This window comes from Salvelinus alpinus, chromosome 27, assembly GCF_045679555.1.
Source record: "Salvelinus alpinus chromosome 27, SLU_Salpinus.1, whole genome shotgun sequence".
Classification (NCBI taxonomy): domain Eukaryota; kingdom Metazoa; phylum Chordata; class Actinopteri; order Salmoniformes; family Salmonidae; genus Salvelinus; species Salvelinus alpinus.
Genome location: NC_092112.1, coordinates 13,135,522 through 13,151,525, shown reverse-complemented (window position 1 = coordinate 13,151,525; position 16,004 = coordinate 13,135,522). Strand labels below are relative to the sequence as shown.

General features: G+C 43.9%; 1 protein-coding gene across 7 annotated transcripts in view; it reads left to right on the top strand.

Annotated features, from left to right (window-relative positions):
• Positions 1-16,004, top strand: part of LOC139555982 (ryanodine receptor 3-like) — a 218,236-nt gene that overhangs the window by 162,657 nt on the left and 39,575 nt on the right. For 6 of the 7 annotated variants that reach the window (XR_011671046.1, XM_071369416.1, XM_071369421.1 and 3 more), the window contains 18 exons: positions 1,575-1,738; positions 1,976-2,054; positions 3,889-3,978; positions 5,119-5,253; positions 5,367-5,438; positions 5,865-5,940; positions 6,478-6,601; positions 7,932-8,047; positions 8,186-8,253; positions 8,361-8,482; positions 8,817-8,866; positions 10,165-10,225; positions 11,560-11,798; positions 12,182-12,263; positions 12,994-13,124; positions 13,558-13,676; positions 14,921-15,119; positions 15,480-15,574. Coding sequence is in view for 6 of the 7 variants with exons in the window: in XM_071369416.1 (XP_071225517.1) it covers positions 1,575-1,738; positions 1,976-2,054; positions 3,889-3,978; positions 5,119-5,253; positions 5,367-5,438; positions 5,865-5,940; positions 6,478-6,601; positions 7,932-8,047; positions 8,186-8,253; positions 8,361-8,482; positions 8,817-8,866; positions 10,165-10,225; positions 11,560-11,798; positions 12,182-12,263; positions 12,994-13,124; positions 13,558-13,676; positions 14,921-15,119; positions 15,480-15,574 (2,022 nt within the window). In the remaining variant the exon portion in view is untranslated. The remainder of the gene's footprint in view (positions 1-1,574; positions 1,739-1,975; positions 2,055-3,888; positions 3,979-5,118; positions 5,254-5,366; positions 5,439-5,864; positions 5,941-6,477; positions 6,602-7,931; positions 8,048-8,185; positions 8,254-8,360; positions 8,483-8,816; positions 8,867-10,164; positions 10,226-11,559; positions 11,799-12,181; positions 12,264-12,993; positions 13,125-13,557; positions 13,677-14,920; positions 15,120-15,479; positions 15,575-16,004) is intronic. The other variant, XM_071369419.1, reaches the window with a different exon arrangement.

The window sequence follows — 16,004 nt, the reverse complement described above, 5'->3', positions numbered from 1 at the left end:
GGTAGTGTGAGTGTCTCTAGGTAACAGATTCCTGGTAGTGTGAGTGTCTCTAGGTAACAGATTCATGGTAGTATGAGTGTCTCTATGTAACAGATTCATGGTAGTGTGAGTGTCTCTAGGTAACAGATTCATGGTAGTGTGAGTGTCTCTATGTAACAGATTCCTGGTAGTGTGAGTGTCTCTAGGTAACAGATTCATGGTAGTATGAGTGTCTCTATGTAACAGATTCATGGTAGTGTGAGTGTCTCTAGGTAACAGATTCATGGTAGTGTGAGTGTCTCTATGTAACAGATTCCTGGTAGTGTGAGTGTCTCTAGGTAACAGATTCCTGGTAGTGTGAGTGTCTCTATGTAACAGATTCATGGTAGTGTGAGTGTCTCTAGGTAACAGATTCCTGGTAGTGTGAGTGTCTCTATGTAACAGATTCATGGTAGTATGAGTGTCTCTCTAGGTAACAGATTCATGGTAGTATGAATGAGAGCGAGAATGAGAGAGAGAGAGAGAATGAGAGAGAAACACAGTGGAAGAGGACTGTGAACGGAGCTGGAGTGTCGCTGAAATATGAAATAGATTAATCATTTATCAGACTGTGACAGATCACTGCTATGTGGCTCTGCAGTGTTTCTCTCTCTCTCCCCCTACGCCCTTCTCTTCCTCTCACTCTCTCTTCCTCATTCTGCTCCCCTCTCTCTCTGTCTCTCTCTCTGTCCTCTTTTGACCCAACTGCCCCTGTCTTATAGAGCAGCAGAGAGAGAGATAGAATGAGAGAAAGAGATAAAGAGACAGATAGTCTGGAAGACTTTCTAATATCTATTTATTACCTCACCCCTCTGTCTCCCCTGTCTCTATTTATTACCTCACCCCTCTGTCTCCCCTGTCTCTATTTATTACCTCACCCCTCTGTCTCCCCTGTCTCTATTTATTACCTCACCCCTCTGTCTCCCCTGTCTCTATTTATTACCTCACCCCTCTGTCTCCCCTGTCTCTATTTATTACCTCACCCCTCTGTCTCCCCTGTCTCTATTTATTACCTCACCCCTCTGTCTCCCCTGTCTATATTTGTTACCTCACCCCTCTGTCTCCCCTGTCTCTGTTTATTACCTCACCCCTCTGTCTCCCCTGTCTCTGTGTATTACCTCACCCCTCTGTCTCCCCTGTCTCTGTTTATTACCTCACCCCTCTGTCTCCCCTGTCTCTGTTAATTACCTCACCCCTCTGTCTCCCCTGTCTGTGTTTATTACCTCACCCCTCTGTCTCTATTTATTACCTCACCCCTCTGTCTCCCCCTGTCTATGTTTGTCTCCCCTCTGTCTCCCCCGTCTCTGTTTGTCTCCCCTCTGTCTCCCCCCCGTCTCTGTATGCCTCCCCTCTGTCTCCCCCTGTCTATGTTTGTCTCCCCCTGTCTTTTTTTTGTGACCCCTCTGTCTCTGTTTGTCTCCCCTCTGTCTCTGTATGCCTCCCCTCTGTCTCCCCCTGTCTATGTTTGTCTCCCCCTGTCTTTTTTTTGTCTCCCCTCTGTCTCTGTATGCCTCCACCTCTGTTTCCCCTGTCTCTGTTTGTCTCCCCCCATACAGAAGTTTGACTCTGACCTGTTCAAGACCGGCATGGCCTGTCTGAGTGCTACCGCTGGGGCGTTGCCACCTGACTATGTGGATGCCAGCCCTGGTGCCACCCTGGAGAAGCAGGCGTCTGTGGATGCACACGGCAACTTCGACCCCAAACCCATCAACACTGCCAAGTAAGTGGCCCAGGGACAGAGAGAGAGAGACTTTGACATGTTAAAGTTGTTATTGAACACAAATGACCAAAAGCAGGACATGAAGGTCAGAATCCCCAGAACACACAGGCTCATTACGACACCATATATGACTAAAATATGGGAGCAGAGGGAGACTAGCCCTTACTGCACTAGATGTCTAGGCTGTATTGAAGTGAAGGGCTAACAGTGGCGTCTGTCTCCCTCCTTCTATCTTAGTATCTCCCTTCCAGAGAAACTGGACTACATCGCCAACAAGTTTGCAGAGCATTCCCACGTCAAGTGGTCCTCAGAGAAGGTACTGTAACCTCAAAAACTAGATTCAGACGCTGTCTTTCCTGTATACAAGTTTAAATGTAAGGTAAATACAGTTAGGTTGGAGTCATTAAAACTTGTTTTTCAACCATTCCACAAATGTCTTGTTTAAGAAACTATAGTACTGGAAAGTCGGTTAGGACATCTACTTTGTGCATGACACAAGTAATTTTTCCAACAATTGTTTAAAGACAGATTATTTCACTTATAATTCACTGTATCACAATTCCAGTGGGTCTGAAGTTTACATACACTAAGTTGACTGTGCCTTTAAACAGCTTGGAAAATTCCAGAATATTATGTCATGGCTTTAGAAGCTTCTGATAGGCTAATTGATATCATTTGATTCAATTGGAGGTATACCTGTGGATGTATTTCAAGGCCTACCTTCAAACTCAGTGCGTCTTTGCTTGACACCATGGGAAAATCAAAATAAATCAGCCAAGACCTCAGAAAAAAAATCTGGTTCATCTTTGGGAGCAATTTCCAAATGCCTGAAGGTACCACATTCATCTGTACAAACAATAGTACGCAAGTATAAACACCATGGGACCACGCAGCCGTCATACCGCTCAGGAAGGAGACATGTTCTGTCTCCTGGAAATGAACGTACTTTGGTGCGAAAAGTGCAAATCAATCCCAGAACAACAGCAAAGGACCTTGTGAAGATGCTGGAGGAAACAGGTACAAAGTATCTATATCCACAGTAAAAATTAGTCCTACATCGACATAACCTGAAAGGCCGCTCAGCAAGGAAGAAGCCACTGCTCCAAAACCGCCATAAAAAAGCCAGACTACGGTTTGCAACTGCACACGGGGACAAAGATCGTACTTTTTGGAGAAATGTCCTCTGGTCTGATGAAACAAAAATAGGAGTGTTTGGCCATAATGACCATCGTTATGTTTGGAGGAAAAAGGTGGAGGCTTGCAAGCCGAAGAACACCATCCCAACCGTGAAGCACGGGGGTGGCAGCATCATGTTGTGGGGGTGCTTTGCTGCAGGAGGGACTGGTGCACTTCACAAAATAGATGGCATCATGAGGCAGGAAAATTATGTGGATATATATTGAAGCAACATCTCAAGACATCAGTCAGGAAGTTAAAGCTTGGTCGCAAATGGGTCTTCCAAATGGACAATGACCCCAAGCATACTTCCTAAATTGTGGCAAAATGCGTAAGGACAACAAAGTCAAGGTATTGGAGCGGCCATCACAAAGCCCTGACCTCAATCCCATAGAAAATTTGTGGGCAGAACTGAAAAAGCGTGTGTGAGCAAGGAGGCCACCAAACCTGACTCAGTTACACCAGGTCTGTCAGGAGGAATGGGCCAAAATTCACCCAACTTATTGTGGGAAGCTTGTGGAAGGCTACCCGAAATGTTTGACCCAAGTTTAAAGGCAATGCTACCAAATACAAATTGAGTGTATGTAAACTTCTGACCCATTGGGAATGTGATGAAAGAATTTAAAGCTGAAATAAATAATTCTCTCTACTATTATTCTGACATTTCACATTCTTAAAATAAAGTGGTGACCCTAATTGACCTAGGATTAAATGTCAGGAATTGTGAAAACTGAGTTTAAACGTATTTGGCTAAGGTGTATGTAAACTTCCGACTTCAACTGTACATGGCCTTAGTCCTGGCCGAACATGGCCGAATTCCTGGACTAACATGGCGTAACTCCTGGCCTAACATGGCCTACCTCCTGGTCTAACTCCTGGCCTCACAAGGCCTAACTCCTGGACTAACAAGGCCTAACTCCTGGACTAACAAGGCCTAACTCCTGGACTAACATGGCCTAATTCTTGATTTCCAGGTGGCAGCGGGTTGGAAAATGGGAGAGAGTGTGGATGAGAAGGCTAAAACTCACCCACTGCTGAAGCCCTATAAATCACTCAGTGAGAAGGTACTGTTGATACTATAACACTAATCTGTCACTCAGTGAGAAGGTACTGTTGATATTAGACCCCTAATCTGTCACTCAGTGAGAAGGTACTGTTGATATTAGACCCCTAATCTGTCACTCAGTGAGAAGGTACTGTTGATATTAGACCCCTAATCTGTCACTCAGTGTGAAGGTACTGTTGATATTAGACCCCTAATCTGTCACTCAGTGAGAAGGTACTGTTGATACTATAACACTAATCTGTCACTCAGTGAGAAGGTACTGTTGATACTATAACACTAATCTGTCACTCAGTGAGAAGGTACTGTTGATACTAGACCCCTAATCTGTCACTCAGTGTGAAGGTACTGTTGATACTATAACACTAATCTGTCACTCAGTGAGAAGGTACTGTTGATACTAGACCCCTAATCTGTCACTCAGTGTGAAGGTACTGTTGATACTATAACACTAATCTGTCACTCAGTGAGAAGGTACTGTTGATATTAGACCCCTAATCTGTCACTCAGTGAGAAGGTACTGTTGATATTAGACCCCTAATCTGTCACTCAGTGAGAAGGTACTGTTGATATTAGACCCCTAATCTGTCACTCAGTGTGAAGGTACTGTTGATACTATAACACTAATCTGTCACTCAGTGAGAAGGTACTGTTGATATTAGACCCCTAATCTGTCACTCAGTGTGAAGGTACTGTTGATACTATAACACTAATCTGTCACTCAGTGAGAAGGTACTGTTGATATTAGACCCCTAATCTGTCACTCAGTGAGAAGGTACTGTTGATACTATAACACTAATCTGTCACTCAGTGAGAAGGTACTGTTGATACTAGACCCCTAATCTGTCACTCAGTGTGAAGGTACTGTTGATACTATAACACTAATCTGTCACTCAGTGAGAAGGTACTGTTGATATTAGACCCCTAATCTGTCACTCAGTGAGAAGGTACTGTTGATACTATAACACTAATCTGTCACTCAGTGAGAAGTTACTGTTGATACTATAACACTAACCTCGGAATCCAGAGCCACATTTATTTGCGCTCGCTAGCTAACGATCTGTCACATGACAGAAATTGTGACAGAAATATTTGAAAGGGTCATTTACACAGTATGTGTGCCTGTGTCCTCCCTGTGTAGGAGAGGGAGACGTACCGCTGGCCAGTGAAGGAGTCTCTAAAGAGTATGCTGGCTATGGGCTGGAACATGGAGAGGACCAAAGAGGGAGAGGCCATGTTCATCGAGAAACAAAGCAAGATCTCCGAGTCCACTCAGGTAGTGTGTGTGTGTTTTCATTTTTTTGAATGGCTAACGTCACCCACGTCGATACGTCAGATCACCCATTTCTGTCGTTATTTATTCATTGTATTATCTTTTAATGTTAACAGGACAACGATAACGAATTCCTCCCGGAACCACCATTGGATCTGAACAATATTACTCTATCCAGAGAGTTGCAGGTTGTTGCCATGGAACAATTGCTATGTTGTTATGTTATTGTTATTGAACAATGTCCTCCAGAATGTTTTACCTTCTATCAAATCCTGATACTATATAATGTAATATGACATCATATCTGATGTCATGTTGCTAAGCAGGTACAGTGTGCTGTGAGGCATGGTTGTTGCTCTGTACTGTGGATCAGACATGGGTTCACATGCTATTGGAATTTGTTGCGCTTTGTTTAAGGTGACCTTTTTCAATCGGACAAATAGCATAGTCCCAAAAGTACAGACCCCACCCCGCATGCCACTCTAAGGACGGCTAAAAGAAAACACTCAAAAGTATTTGAAAGATTTCAAATAGTATTGGAACCCAGGTCTGTTGTACACCATAACACATTCAAGTGATTGTTCTCCGTGTGTGTGTGTGTGTTCCCCCTGTAGGGGATGGTGGAGGTCGTAGCAGAGAACTACCACAGCATCTGGGCCAAGAAGAAGAAAGCTGAGCTGAACAGTAAAGGTATGTAGTCCAATCACAGGGCCAGTCATCCCTTGTAATCACCCAATGAGATACATGGTGTGTTTGTAATTGAACTCTGGAGTGCCAGAGTGAATTTGTACGTTTGTAAATTCGGAGTATTTCGCTCTCTCTTGGAGCGTTCAGATTGCACACTGGACGCTGTGGCCGAGGAGTGTGGACACCTCACTCTGACCATTTTACTCTCCCTAGCAGAGCTGGTCAGGCTGTTTTCATGTTATCCAGAGTGTTGGTGACTAACTGTGCTGCTGGAAACAACTGAATTGCGTTTATTTTCTTCCTGACGTTTACTGACACCGGTCATATTCAATGGGTATTGCGCAGTCGTAAATTCCTCGGGTATTCTGCTCTCTGGCACAGACGAGAAATCAGAGTAGATGGCCAGAGTGACTTTACAAACACACCCCACAGTAACCACCCAGGATTACAGCATGCTAAGTGTACGTTCAAGTGTGTGCAAGACTTGACTGTACGTTTGTGAACGCGTTGCCACTGTTTGATGTGTGCTGTCTGTCTCAGGAGGAGGGAGCCACCCGTTGCTGGTGCCCTATGACACCCTGACAGCCAAGGAGAAGTACAGAGACAGGGAGAAGGCCCAGGATCTCTTTAAGTTCCTGCAGATCAATGGATATATCATCACCAGGTCAGAGACTCCCCCTAACTACCTCACCTGTTTACTGCACCTGTCTGTTACCACCGAGGATTTGATAGATTAACTGATTGCTTGCAATCTGCCAATCACAGTTTCTTACATTCTGTCAAAGTCACGTTCAGTGGGCAACTGAATGTCTTGAAATGGAAGAGATACCACCTTTTATCCTGACGACTCACACTAAGTTCTTCAGCTGCTCTGTCGTTGGCTACACACTTCAGTCTGAGACGGCCATCATTGAAGTTGTTTGTGGTGACGAGGGGCATGAGGAGTGTTGTACAAAACAAAACTCGTCAGAGATTGGATCGTCTCTAACAAATCAGAGTATCAAGAAAACAGTAACCAGCTGACTAAAACACTAACCAGCTGACTAAAACAGTAACCAGCAGACTAAAACACTAATCAGCTGACTAAAACACTAACCAGCTGACTAAAACAGTAACCAGCTGACTAAAACACTAACCAGCTGACTAAAACACTAACCAGCTGACTAAAACACTAACCAGCTGACTAAAACAGTAACCAGCAGACTAAAACACTAACCAGCTGACTAAAACACTAACCAGCTGACTAAAACACTAACCAGCTGACTAAAACAGTAACCAGCTGACTAAAACACTAACCAGCTGACTAAAACACTAACCAGCTGACTAAAACACTAACCAGCTGACTAAAACAGTAACCAGCAGACTAAAACAGTAACCAGCTGACTAAAACACTAACCAGCTGACTAAAACACTAACCAGCTGACTAAAACACTAACCAGCTGACTAAAACACTAACCAGCTGACTAAAACAGTAACCAGCAGACTAAAACAGTAACCAGCTGACTAAAACACTAACCAGCTGACTAAAACACTAACCAGCTGACTAAAACACTAACCAGCTGACTAAAACAGTAACCAGCTGACTAAAACAGTAACCAGCTGACTAAAACAGTAACCAGCTGACTAAAACAGTAACCAGCTGACTAAAACAGTAACCAGCTGACTAAAACAGTAATCAGCTGACTAAAACAGTAACCAGCTGACTAAAACAGTAACCAGCTGACTAAAACAGTAACCAGCTGACTAAAACAGTAACCAGCTGACTAAAACACTAACCAGCTGACTAAAACAGTAATCAGCTGACTAAAACAGTAACCAGCTGACTAAAACAGTAACCAGCTGACTAAAACAGTAACCAGCTGACTAAAACAGTAATCAGCTGACTAAAACAGGCTTTCATGACACTTATTTATATATATATATTTAACTGCTGCAAACAAATGTCCCCTTTGGGGATCAATAAAGTACTATTGTTTGTTATTGATGTTCTGCAGAGACCTGAAGGACATGGAGCAGGACTCGTCGTCCATGGAGAAGAGGTTTGCCTACACGTTCCTCAAGAGGATTCTGAAGTATGTGGACTCAGCTCAGGAGTTCATTGCTCACCTGGGTGAGTCCACTCAGACATTGAATTCATTCATATGCTTTGAAATATGGAATTGACAATTAATGTGAATGTAATTTAGTCAAGTTAGTGTCTAGTTTAAGTTTTATACATATTTGAACGTGTTTTTTTTTTTCTTCCCAGAGGCCATGGCCACCAGTGGAAAGACAGACAAATCACCTCACGATCAGGAAATCAAATTCTTTGCCAAGGTATGGGTCTTTCAACAATAGACAGGAAATTAATTGTAGACACTGTGGAATAGGCTTTTCTAAGTTCTGCCTTGATCCACCCCTTCTCCTCCCAACCTGCCCTACAGGTGCTGCTGCCTCTCATAGACATGTACTTTAAGAACCATAGCATGTACTTCCTGTCCTCGCCCAGTAAGAACCTGAGCAGCAGTGGCTACGCCTCTAACAAGGAGAAGGAGATGATCACCAGGTAAGGTACCTGTAAGTGGGACTGGACACACTGGTGAATGACAATGTTGCCAGTCTGAAATCAACACAGAATCCCCAGCCACAGTCTTCTAATGTGGGTTTGTCTAGTCAGAGACCTTTCGATAGACCTGTGAGGTTCAGATAGAGATGTAAGCAATATGGAGGAAAGTTCACCTAGCCTTGTGTCTAGGGAAGGTAGTTACGGGTTGATTTCAGACTGGGCGCTTACAATCAACATGAACAACTTGTGAGCTATTTTCTTGTTTTCCTGCTTGGTTCTTCTCTCCTTTCTTTCTCTGGTTGTTTCATTCCCATTGCTCTCCTTTATTTTCCAGCCTATTCTGTAAGATGGCAGCTCTTGTCAGACACAGGATTTCCCTCTTTGGTAAGGACCACCTTGGTCATTCCCTTACCTGTCTGTCAATGTCTTTACCTGTGTGCCAGGCCTTTACCAGTGTGTCAGGCCTTTCTTTACCTGTGTGACAGGCCTGTACCTGTGTGACAGGCCTTTCTTTACCTGTCTGTCAATGTCTTTACCTGTGTGCCAGGCCTTTACCAGTGTGACAGGCCTTTACCAGTGTGCCAGGCCTTTCTTTACCTGTGTGCCAGGCCTTTACCAGTGTGCCAGGCCTTTACCAGTGTGCCAGGCCTTTACCAGTGTGCCAGGCCTTTACCAGTGTGCCAGGCCTTTACCAGTGTGACAGGCCTTTACCAGTGTGACAGGCCTTTACCATTGTGACAGGCCTTTACCAGTGTGCCAGGCCTTTCTTTACCTGTGTGCCAGGCCTTTACCAGTGTGCCAGGCCTTTACCAGTGTGCCAGGCCTTTACCAGTGTGCCAGGCCTTTACCAGTGTGCCAGGCCTTTACCAGTGTGACAGGCCTTTACCAGTGTGCCAGGCCTTTACCAGTGTGCCAGGCCTTTACCAGTGTGCCAGGCCTTTACCAGTGTGCCAGGCCTTTACCAGTGTGCCAGGCCTTTACCAGTGTGCCAGGCCTTTACCAGTGTGCCAGGCCTTTACCAGTGTGACAGGCCTTTACCAGTGTGCCAGGCCTTTACCAGTGTGCCAGGCCTTTACCAGTGTGACAGGCCTTTACCACTGTGCCAGGCCTTTACCAGTGTGACAGGCCTTTACCAGTGTGCCAGGCCTTTACCAGTGTGCCAGGCCTTTACCAGTGTGCCAGGCCTTTACCAGTGTGACAGGCCTTTACCACTGTGCCAGGCCTTTACCAGTGTGCCAGGCCTTTACCAGTGTGCCAGGCCTTTACCAGTGTGACAGGCCTTTACCAATGTGCCAGGCCTTTACCAGTGTGCCAGGCCTTCACCAGTGTGTCAGGCCTTTACCACTGTGCCAGGCCTTTACCAGTGTGCCAGGCCTTTACCACTGTGCCAGGCCTTTACCAGTGTGACAGGCCTTTACCAGTGTAACAGGCCTTTACCACTGTGCCAGGCCTTTACCAGTGTGCCAGGCCTTTACCAGTGTGCCAGGCCTTTACCACTGTGCCAGGCCTTTACCAGTGTGACAGGCCTTTACCAGTGTGCCAGGCCTTTACCAGTGTAACAGGCCTTTACCACTGTGCCAGGCCTTCAGTAGTGTGCCACAGTGCTCTGATTTATACTCGGTCAGCGCTGCTTGTACTCTTTGCTCAGTGATTTCCATATCAATGACAATGTGTTCTCTTAGGGAGCGACTCGGCTATTATGGTGAGCTGTCTACACATCCTGGCTCATTCCCTGGATACAAGGTAAGAGCCTTTTATAGAGCCTGTAGAACAAACCTCTGTCTTCCAATACAGCTGTTTTTTCATCTCAATTTCAAATCCTTTCTTTGCCCCTTGAAATGAAATAAAATAAATAATAAAGGTTAAGAGAATGCTTACGACGTTAATGTAACAAACCTATGTAGCTTCAAAACATGGTTAAAACTATCATTTTGAAATCATGGATAATCAGCGTGGTCTATTCATTTGAGAGTGGTTACAATTCTCCAGCCCCATCCCTTCGTTGTTTATCTAAACAGGGGCAGGGACGATGCTTTGTTATTGTATCTACTTCTGATTGCCCCTTTAAATGAAATACAATAAATAATAAAGGTTAAGAGAATGCTTACGACGTTAATGTAAATAAAGACTTTAGCAATTTCTCTTCATCATTATTCTGGATATAAGAAAGTGCACACTTTGCACTCATGTAAACACAGTGTTGCTCGTGTATCCATGTAAACACAGTGTTGCTCGTGTATCCATGTAAACACAGTGTTGCTCGTGTATCCATGTAAACACAGTGTTGCTCGTGGATCCATGTAAACACAGTGTTGCTCGTGGATCCATGTAAACACAGTGTTGCTCGTGTATCCATGTAAACACAGTGTTGCTCGTGTATCCATGTAAACACAGTGTTGCTCGTGGATCCATGTAAACACAGTGTTGCTCGTGGATCCATGTAAACACAGTGTTGCTCGTGGATCCATGTAAACACAGTGTTGCTCGTGTATCCATGTAAACACAGTGTTGCTCGTGTATCCATGTAAACACAGTGTTGCTCGTGTATCCATGTAAACACAGTGTTGCTCGTGTATCCATGTAAACACAGTGTTGCTCGTGTATCCATGTAAACACAGTGTTGCTCGTGGATCCATGTAAACACAGTGTTGCTCGTGTATCCATGTAAATCCATCCATGCATGGCTGCTGTAGGAATCCATTAATAAAATGGCTCCCCTGTGTGAGGACAATATCTTATGAAGGTCATTACTGACCAAAAGCTCAGCCATTAAATACTGAAACTGGTTTAGGTACAGAGGTTGCTTTTTCATTATAGGAGAATCTGTTACACCTCTCCTTCTGTTCTGTCGTTCTCCCTCTGTTCTGTGGTTCTTACACCTCTCCTTCTGTTCTGTCGTTCTTACACCTCTCTTCTGTTCTGTCGTTCTTACACCTCTCCTTCTGTTCTGTCGTTCTTACACCTCTCCTTCTGTTCTGTCGTTCTTACACCACTCCTTCTGTTCTGCCGTTCTTACACCACTCCTTCTGTTCTGCCGTTCTTACACCACTCCTTCTGTCCTCTTCCTCCCCTCCCAGGACAGTGATGAAGTCAGGCTCAGAGATGGTAAAGGCTGGGGTCAGGACGTTATTTGAGAACGCAGCGGAGGACCTAGAGAAGACCCTGGAGATGCTGAAGCTGGGGAAGTTCAGCCAGTCCCGGAGCCAGATGAAGGGCTTGACCCAGAACATCACCTACGCCACCACCGCTCTGCTGCCCATCCTCACAGCCCTGTTCGAACACGTCACCATGCACAACTTTGGAGTCTACCTGCTGGGTGAGTTGATGTTATTTTAATTAATTTACACTGGTAGCATCATGTGCTTGTCCACTAGTGCAATGGTTTTCAAACCTCTTCTCTGGGAGCCCCAGCTGTTCCATGTATTTAAACTATTCCAGAGCAAGTACAACTGATTCAACTTGTCAACTAATTATCCAGCCCTTGATTCATTGATTCAGGGCTACAACAAAAAATGGTGAAACATCTGGGGCTCCCCGAGGAGAGGTTTGAAAACTCCCCTGCCCTTGTGCATCACAGGATCACTCAGTGGCAGTCAGATTGAACAAGATGCCCATCGTGGCCTTCTCTGAAAAAAAGAGAGTGTTAAATTGACTGAAGCTCGGCCTGGAAATCTGCCCTGTGTGTGTTGTGGTTTCCAGTGGATGATGTCCAGCTGTCGTGCTATCGCATCGTGACCTGTCTCTACTCGCTGGGCACAGGGAAACACATCTTTATAGAGAGGTATGAGGCCTCACCACATCAGGTACTGCAGGCGAGAGGATGGCGGTGATCAAATCTCTCTGGATTTATTGGAGGAGAAAAACTCCATCCAACACAGACTGGAAAAATCACAATGTCTGTAATCTTTGATGTATTCTATGTTTCGTTTGAGTGCTGTAAGGGGGAAAAAGACTGAAAGACGAAACGTGTTGGTTCTACTTTTAGCAATAAATAAATTCCATTGTCCTCTGTGTTGCTGAGTCTCCTCTGTCCTTCAGAGTGACGCAGCAATGTACACATCTACTGTAAATGTGGATGGACAGTGTGTACTAATGTATTTTGGTGTGTAATAATGTGTGTGTGTGTGTTAATGTCTCTGTGTGTGTGTGTTAATGTCTCTGTGTGTGTTAATGTCTCTGTGTGTGTTAATGTCTCTGTGTGTGTGTTAATGTCTGTGTGTGTATTAATGTCTCTGTGTGTGTATTAATGTCTCTGTGTGTGTGTTAATGTCTCTGTGTGTATTAATGCCTCTGTGTGTATTAATGTCTCTGTGTGTGTGTTAATGTCTTTGTGTGTGTGCTAATGTCTGTGTGTATTAATGCCTCTGTGTGTATTAATGTCTCTGTGTGTGTTAATGTCTCTGTGTGTATTAATGCCTCTGTGTGTATTAATGCCTCTCTGTGTGTGTGTTAATGTCTGTGTGTGTGTTAATGTCTGTGTGTGTGTTAATGTCTCTGTGTGTTCCCTCCAGGCACCTACCAGCCCTAGGGGAGTGTCTGGCCACCCTGGTAGGAGCCATGCCTGTAGCTTTCCTGGAGCCTGATCTCAATGCTCACAACCCCCTGTCTGTCTTCAACACCAAGACACCGCGAGAGAGGGCCAGTAAGTCACTACTCTGCAGTCGCAATACTGAATCAGAACACTACCAATTTATCAGGACCAATCTATGCCTGTTAACAACCTAGATCCTCTTGCATTGATCTCCACTACATCCTTAGTTCTACTGTAAGGGCCGTTGTCCTGGACACAGTTAAGCCTAGTTTTGGACCATGCATTTTAGTCTTGGACCAGGTTTAGTCAATGTCTGGGAAACCAGTCCTATGTACTGTATATTAACGGTGTATGATGGTGATCCAGGCTGTATCACAACCAGCTGTGATTGGGAGTCCCATATGACGGCGCACAATTGGCCCAGCGTCGTCCGTGTTTGGCCGGTGTAGGCCGTCTTTGTAAATAAGAATTTATTCTTAACTGACTTGCCTAGTTAAATAAAGATACGACAATTTTAAAAATGACCGTGCCGTTTTCTGTACAGTCTTGAGTATGCCTGACTCTGTGGAGGAGATGTGTTCAGAGATGCCTCGTCTGGATCGCCTGCTGAAGGACATCAACGACATCTCAGAGTCTGGAGCTCGCTACACAGAGATGCCACAGGTCAGGAGGGCTTGGACTGCAATGTACATGCTGTTATCGCTATATCTGTTATCACTATATCTGTTATCTCTATATCTGTCATCTCTATATCTGTTATCTCTATATCTGTTATCTCTATATCTGTTATCTCTATATCTGTTATCTCTATATCTGTCATCTCTATATCTGTTATCACTATATCTGTTATCTCTATATCTGTTATCTCTATATCTGTCATCTCTATATCTGTTATCGCTATATCTGTTATCTCTATATCTGTTATCGCTATATCTGTTATCTCTATATCTGTTATCGCTATATCTGTTATCTCTATATCTGTTATCGCTATATCTGTTATCTCTATATCTGTCATCTCTATATCTGTTATCGCTATATCTGTTATCTCTATATCTGTTATCTCTATATCTGTCATCTCTATATCTGTCATCTCTATATCTGTTATCTCTATATCTGTTATCTCTATATCTGTTATCGCTATATCTGTTATCTCTATATCTGTTATCGCTATATCTGTTATCGCTATATCTGTTATCGCTATATCTGTTATCTCTATATCTGTCATCTCTATATCTGTTATCTCTATATCTGTTATCGCTATATCTGTTATCGCTATATCTGTTATCTCTATATCTGTTATCGCTATATCTGTTAGCTAGGTTTTTTTAGCCAATATATTTTCTAGTAATGTTCAAGACACTCAAATATCACATGAATACACATTAGACATGGCAAAATGTATAGAATTCTCTCCCTCATGGCAAAATGTATAGAATTCTCTCCCTCATGGCAAAATGTATAGAATTCTCTCCCTCATGGCAAAATGTATAGAAATTGCAAGAACATTTGCTTTAAAACGGCAACATTTTCTCTCCCTCATGACAAAATGTATAGAATTTCAGGAAATAAGCTTGAAACCTGCAAAATGTTGTCTTTACCATCAAGAGAGGGTTTGTGTCAGTTTGTGTCATGAACACTGCTTGTCCCCATATAAATATTTGTTGTGCGAGAGAAGGGGGGGGGGGGGGGGGTGCAGGATGTTCCCCAATGCTGGAGTGAAAATGTTTGGGAAGCCCTCGGCTAGAGCCTTGATCAACTGAAACATGGCGGCATTCATTTTTATAATACTGTGATTATCGTGGTATAACTTAATATCCCAATGATCGTGATATTGCTGAATACCCTGATAATCGTAATATTGTGATTATTACTTAATATGGTGTTGTCCCATCCCCATTCCCCACCAGGTGATTGAGGTGATCCTGCCCATGTTGTGTACATACCTGTCCTACTGGTGGGAGAAAGGAACAGAGAACTCAGCTCCACACACAGCCTGCTGCACCACCGTGTGCTCCAACCACCTCAGCATCATCCTGGGGAACATCCTCAAGATCCTCAACAGCAACCTGGGCATCGACGACGCTCCCTGGATGAAGAGGATCGCAGGTGGGACACTGGCTTATTATTACCTCAGGGCTAACGTTTTAACAGAGGAGGTTTGGTGAACCACACTCGTGTGTTGAGGAACGTTGCCTTAGACCTGAAGACTTGTGTTAGCTCCCTGAGTCAATGCCTAGGCTTGAGCTTGAGCGGGCTAATACAGTCTCATGGCACACAGGATACCCACGTTTGAACCTAGTTGGCCAAGTTCGGTGGGCAATATGATGAGTGGTAAATCCTAAGTGCTGTGTAGCATTGCCAGCCACAACTCATTTTATGAAAGGATAATTACACTTCTTGGAGGTCTAGTGTAACAACTCCTCAGTGAGACGAAAATCCGATTTGGTTTCTCCTGTGTCGTTGCAGTCTACTCTCAGCCAATCATCTGCAAGGCTGCAGCGGACCTACTGAGGAGTCACTTCCTGCCCACTCTAGAGAAACTCAGGAAGAAGACAGTGAAGGTGAGATGAGAGGAATTTAAACATATTCTTTGAACTGCTGTCCATTTGTTCCTTTTACATTTTCTATGAGTCATTCACAAGGGTCAAGCACACAACTGACTTGGATCCCAGATCTGTTTGTGCTGATTTCCTGACTCCAATGTCATTGTTCGGCGTGACACTCAGGAAGCTATGTTATTGTTATTACTATGTTATAACTGTAGGTGTTATAACATGTTATAACTGGTTTTACTATGATAAAGGTGTTATAACTGTTATGTTATAAAGGTGTTATTACTGTTATTATTATGTTATTAAGCTGTTATTACTGTTATTACTATGTTATAAAGGTGGTATAACTGTTTTTATAATGATAAGGGTGTTAAATGTTATTACTATGTTATAAAGGCGTTATAATGGTGTTATTACTGTTATTACTATGTAATAAAGG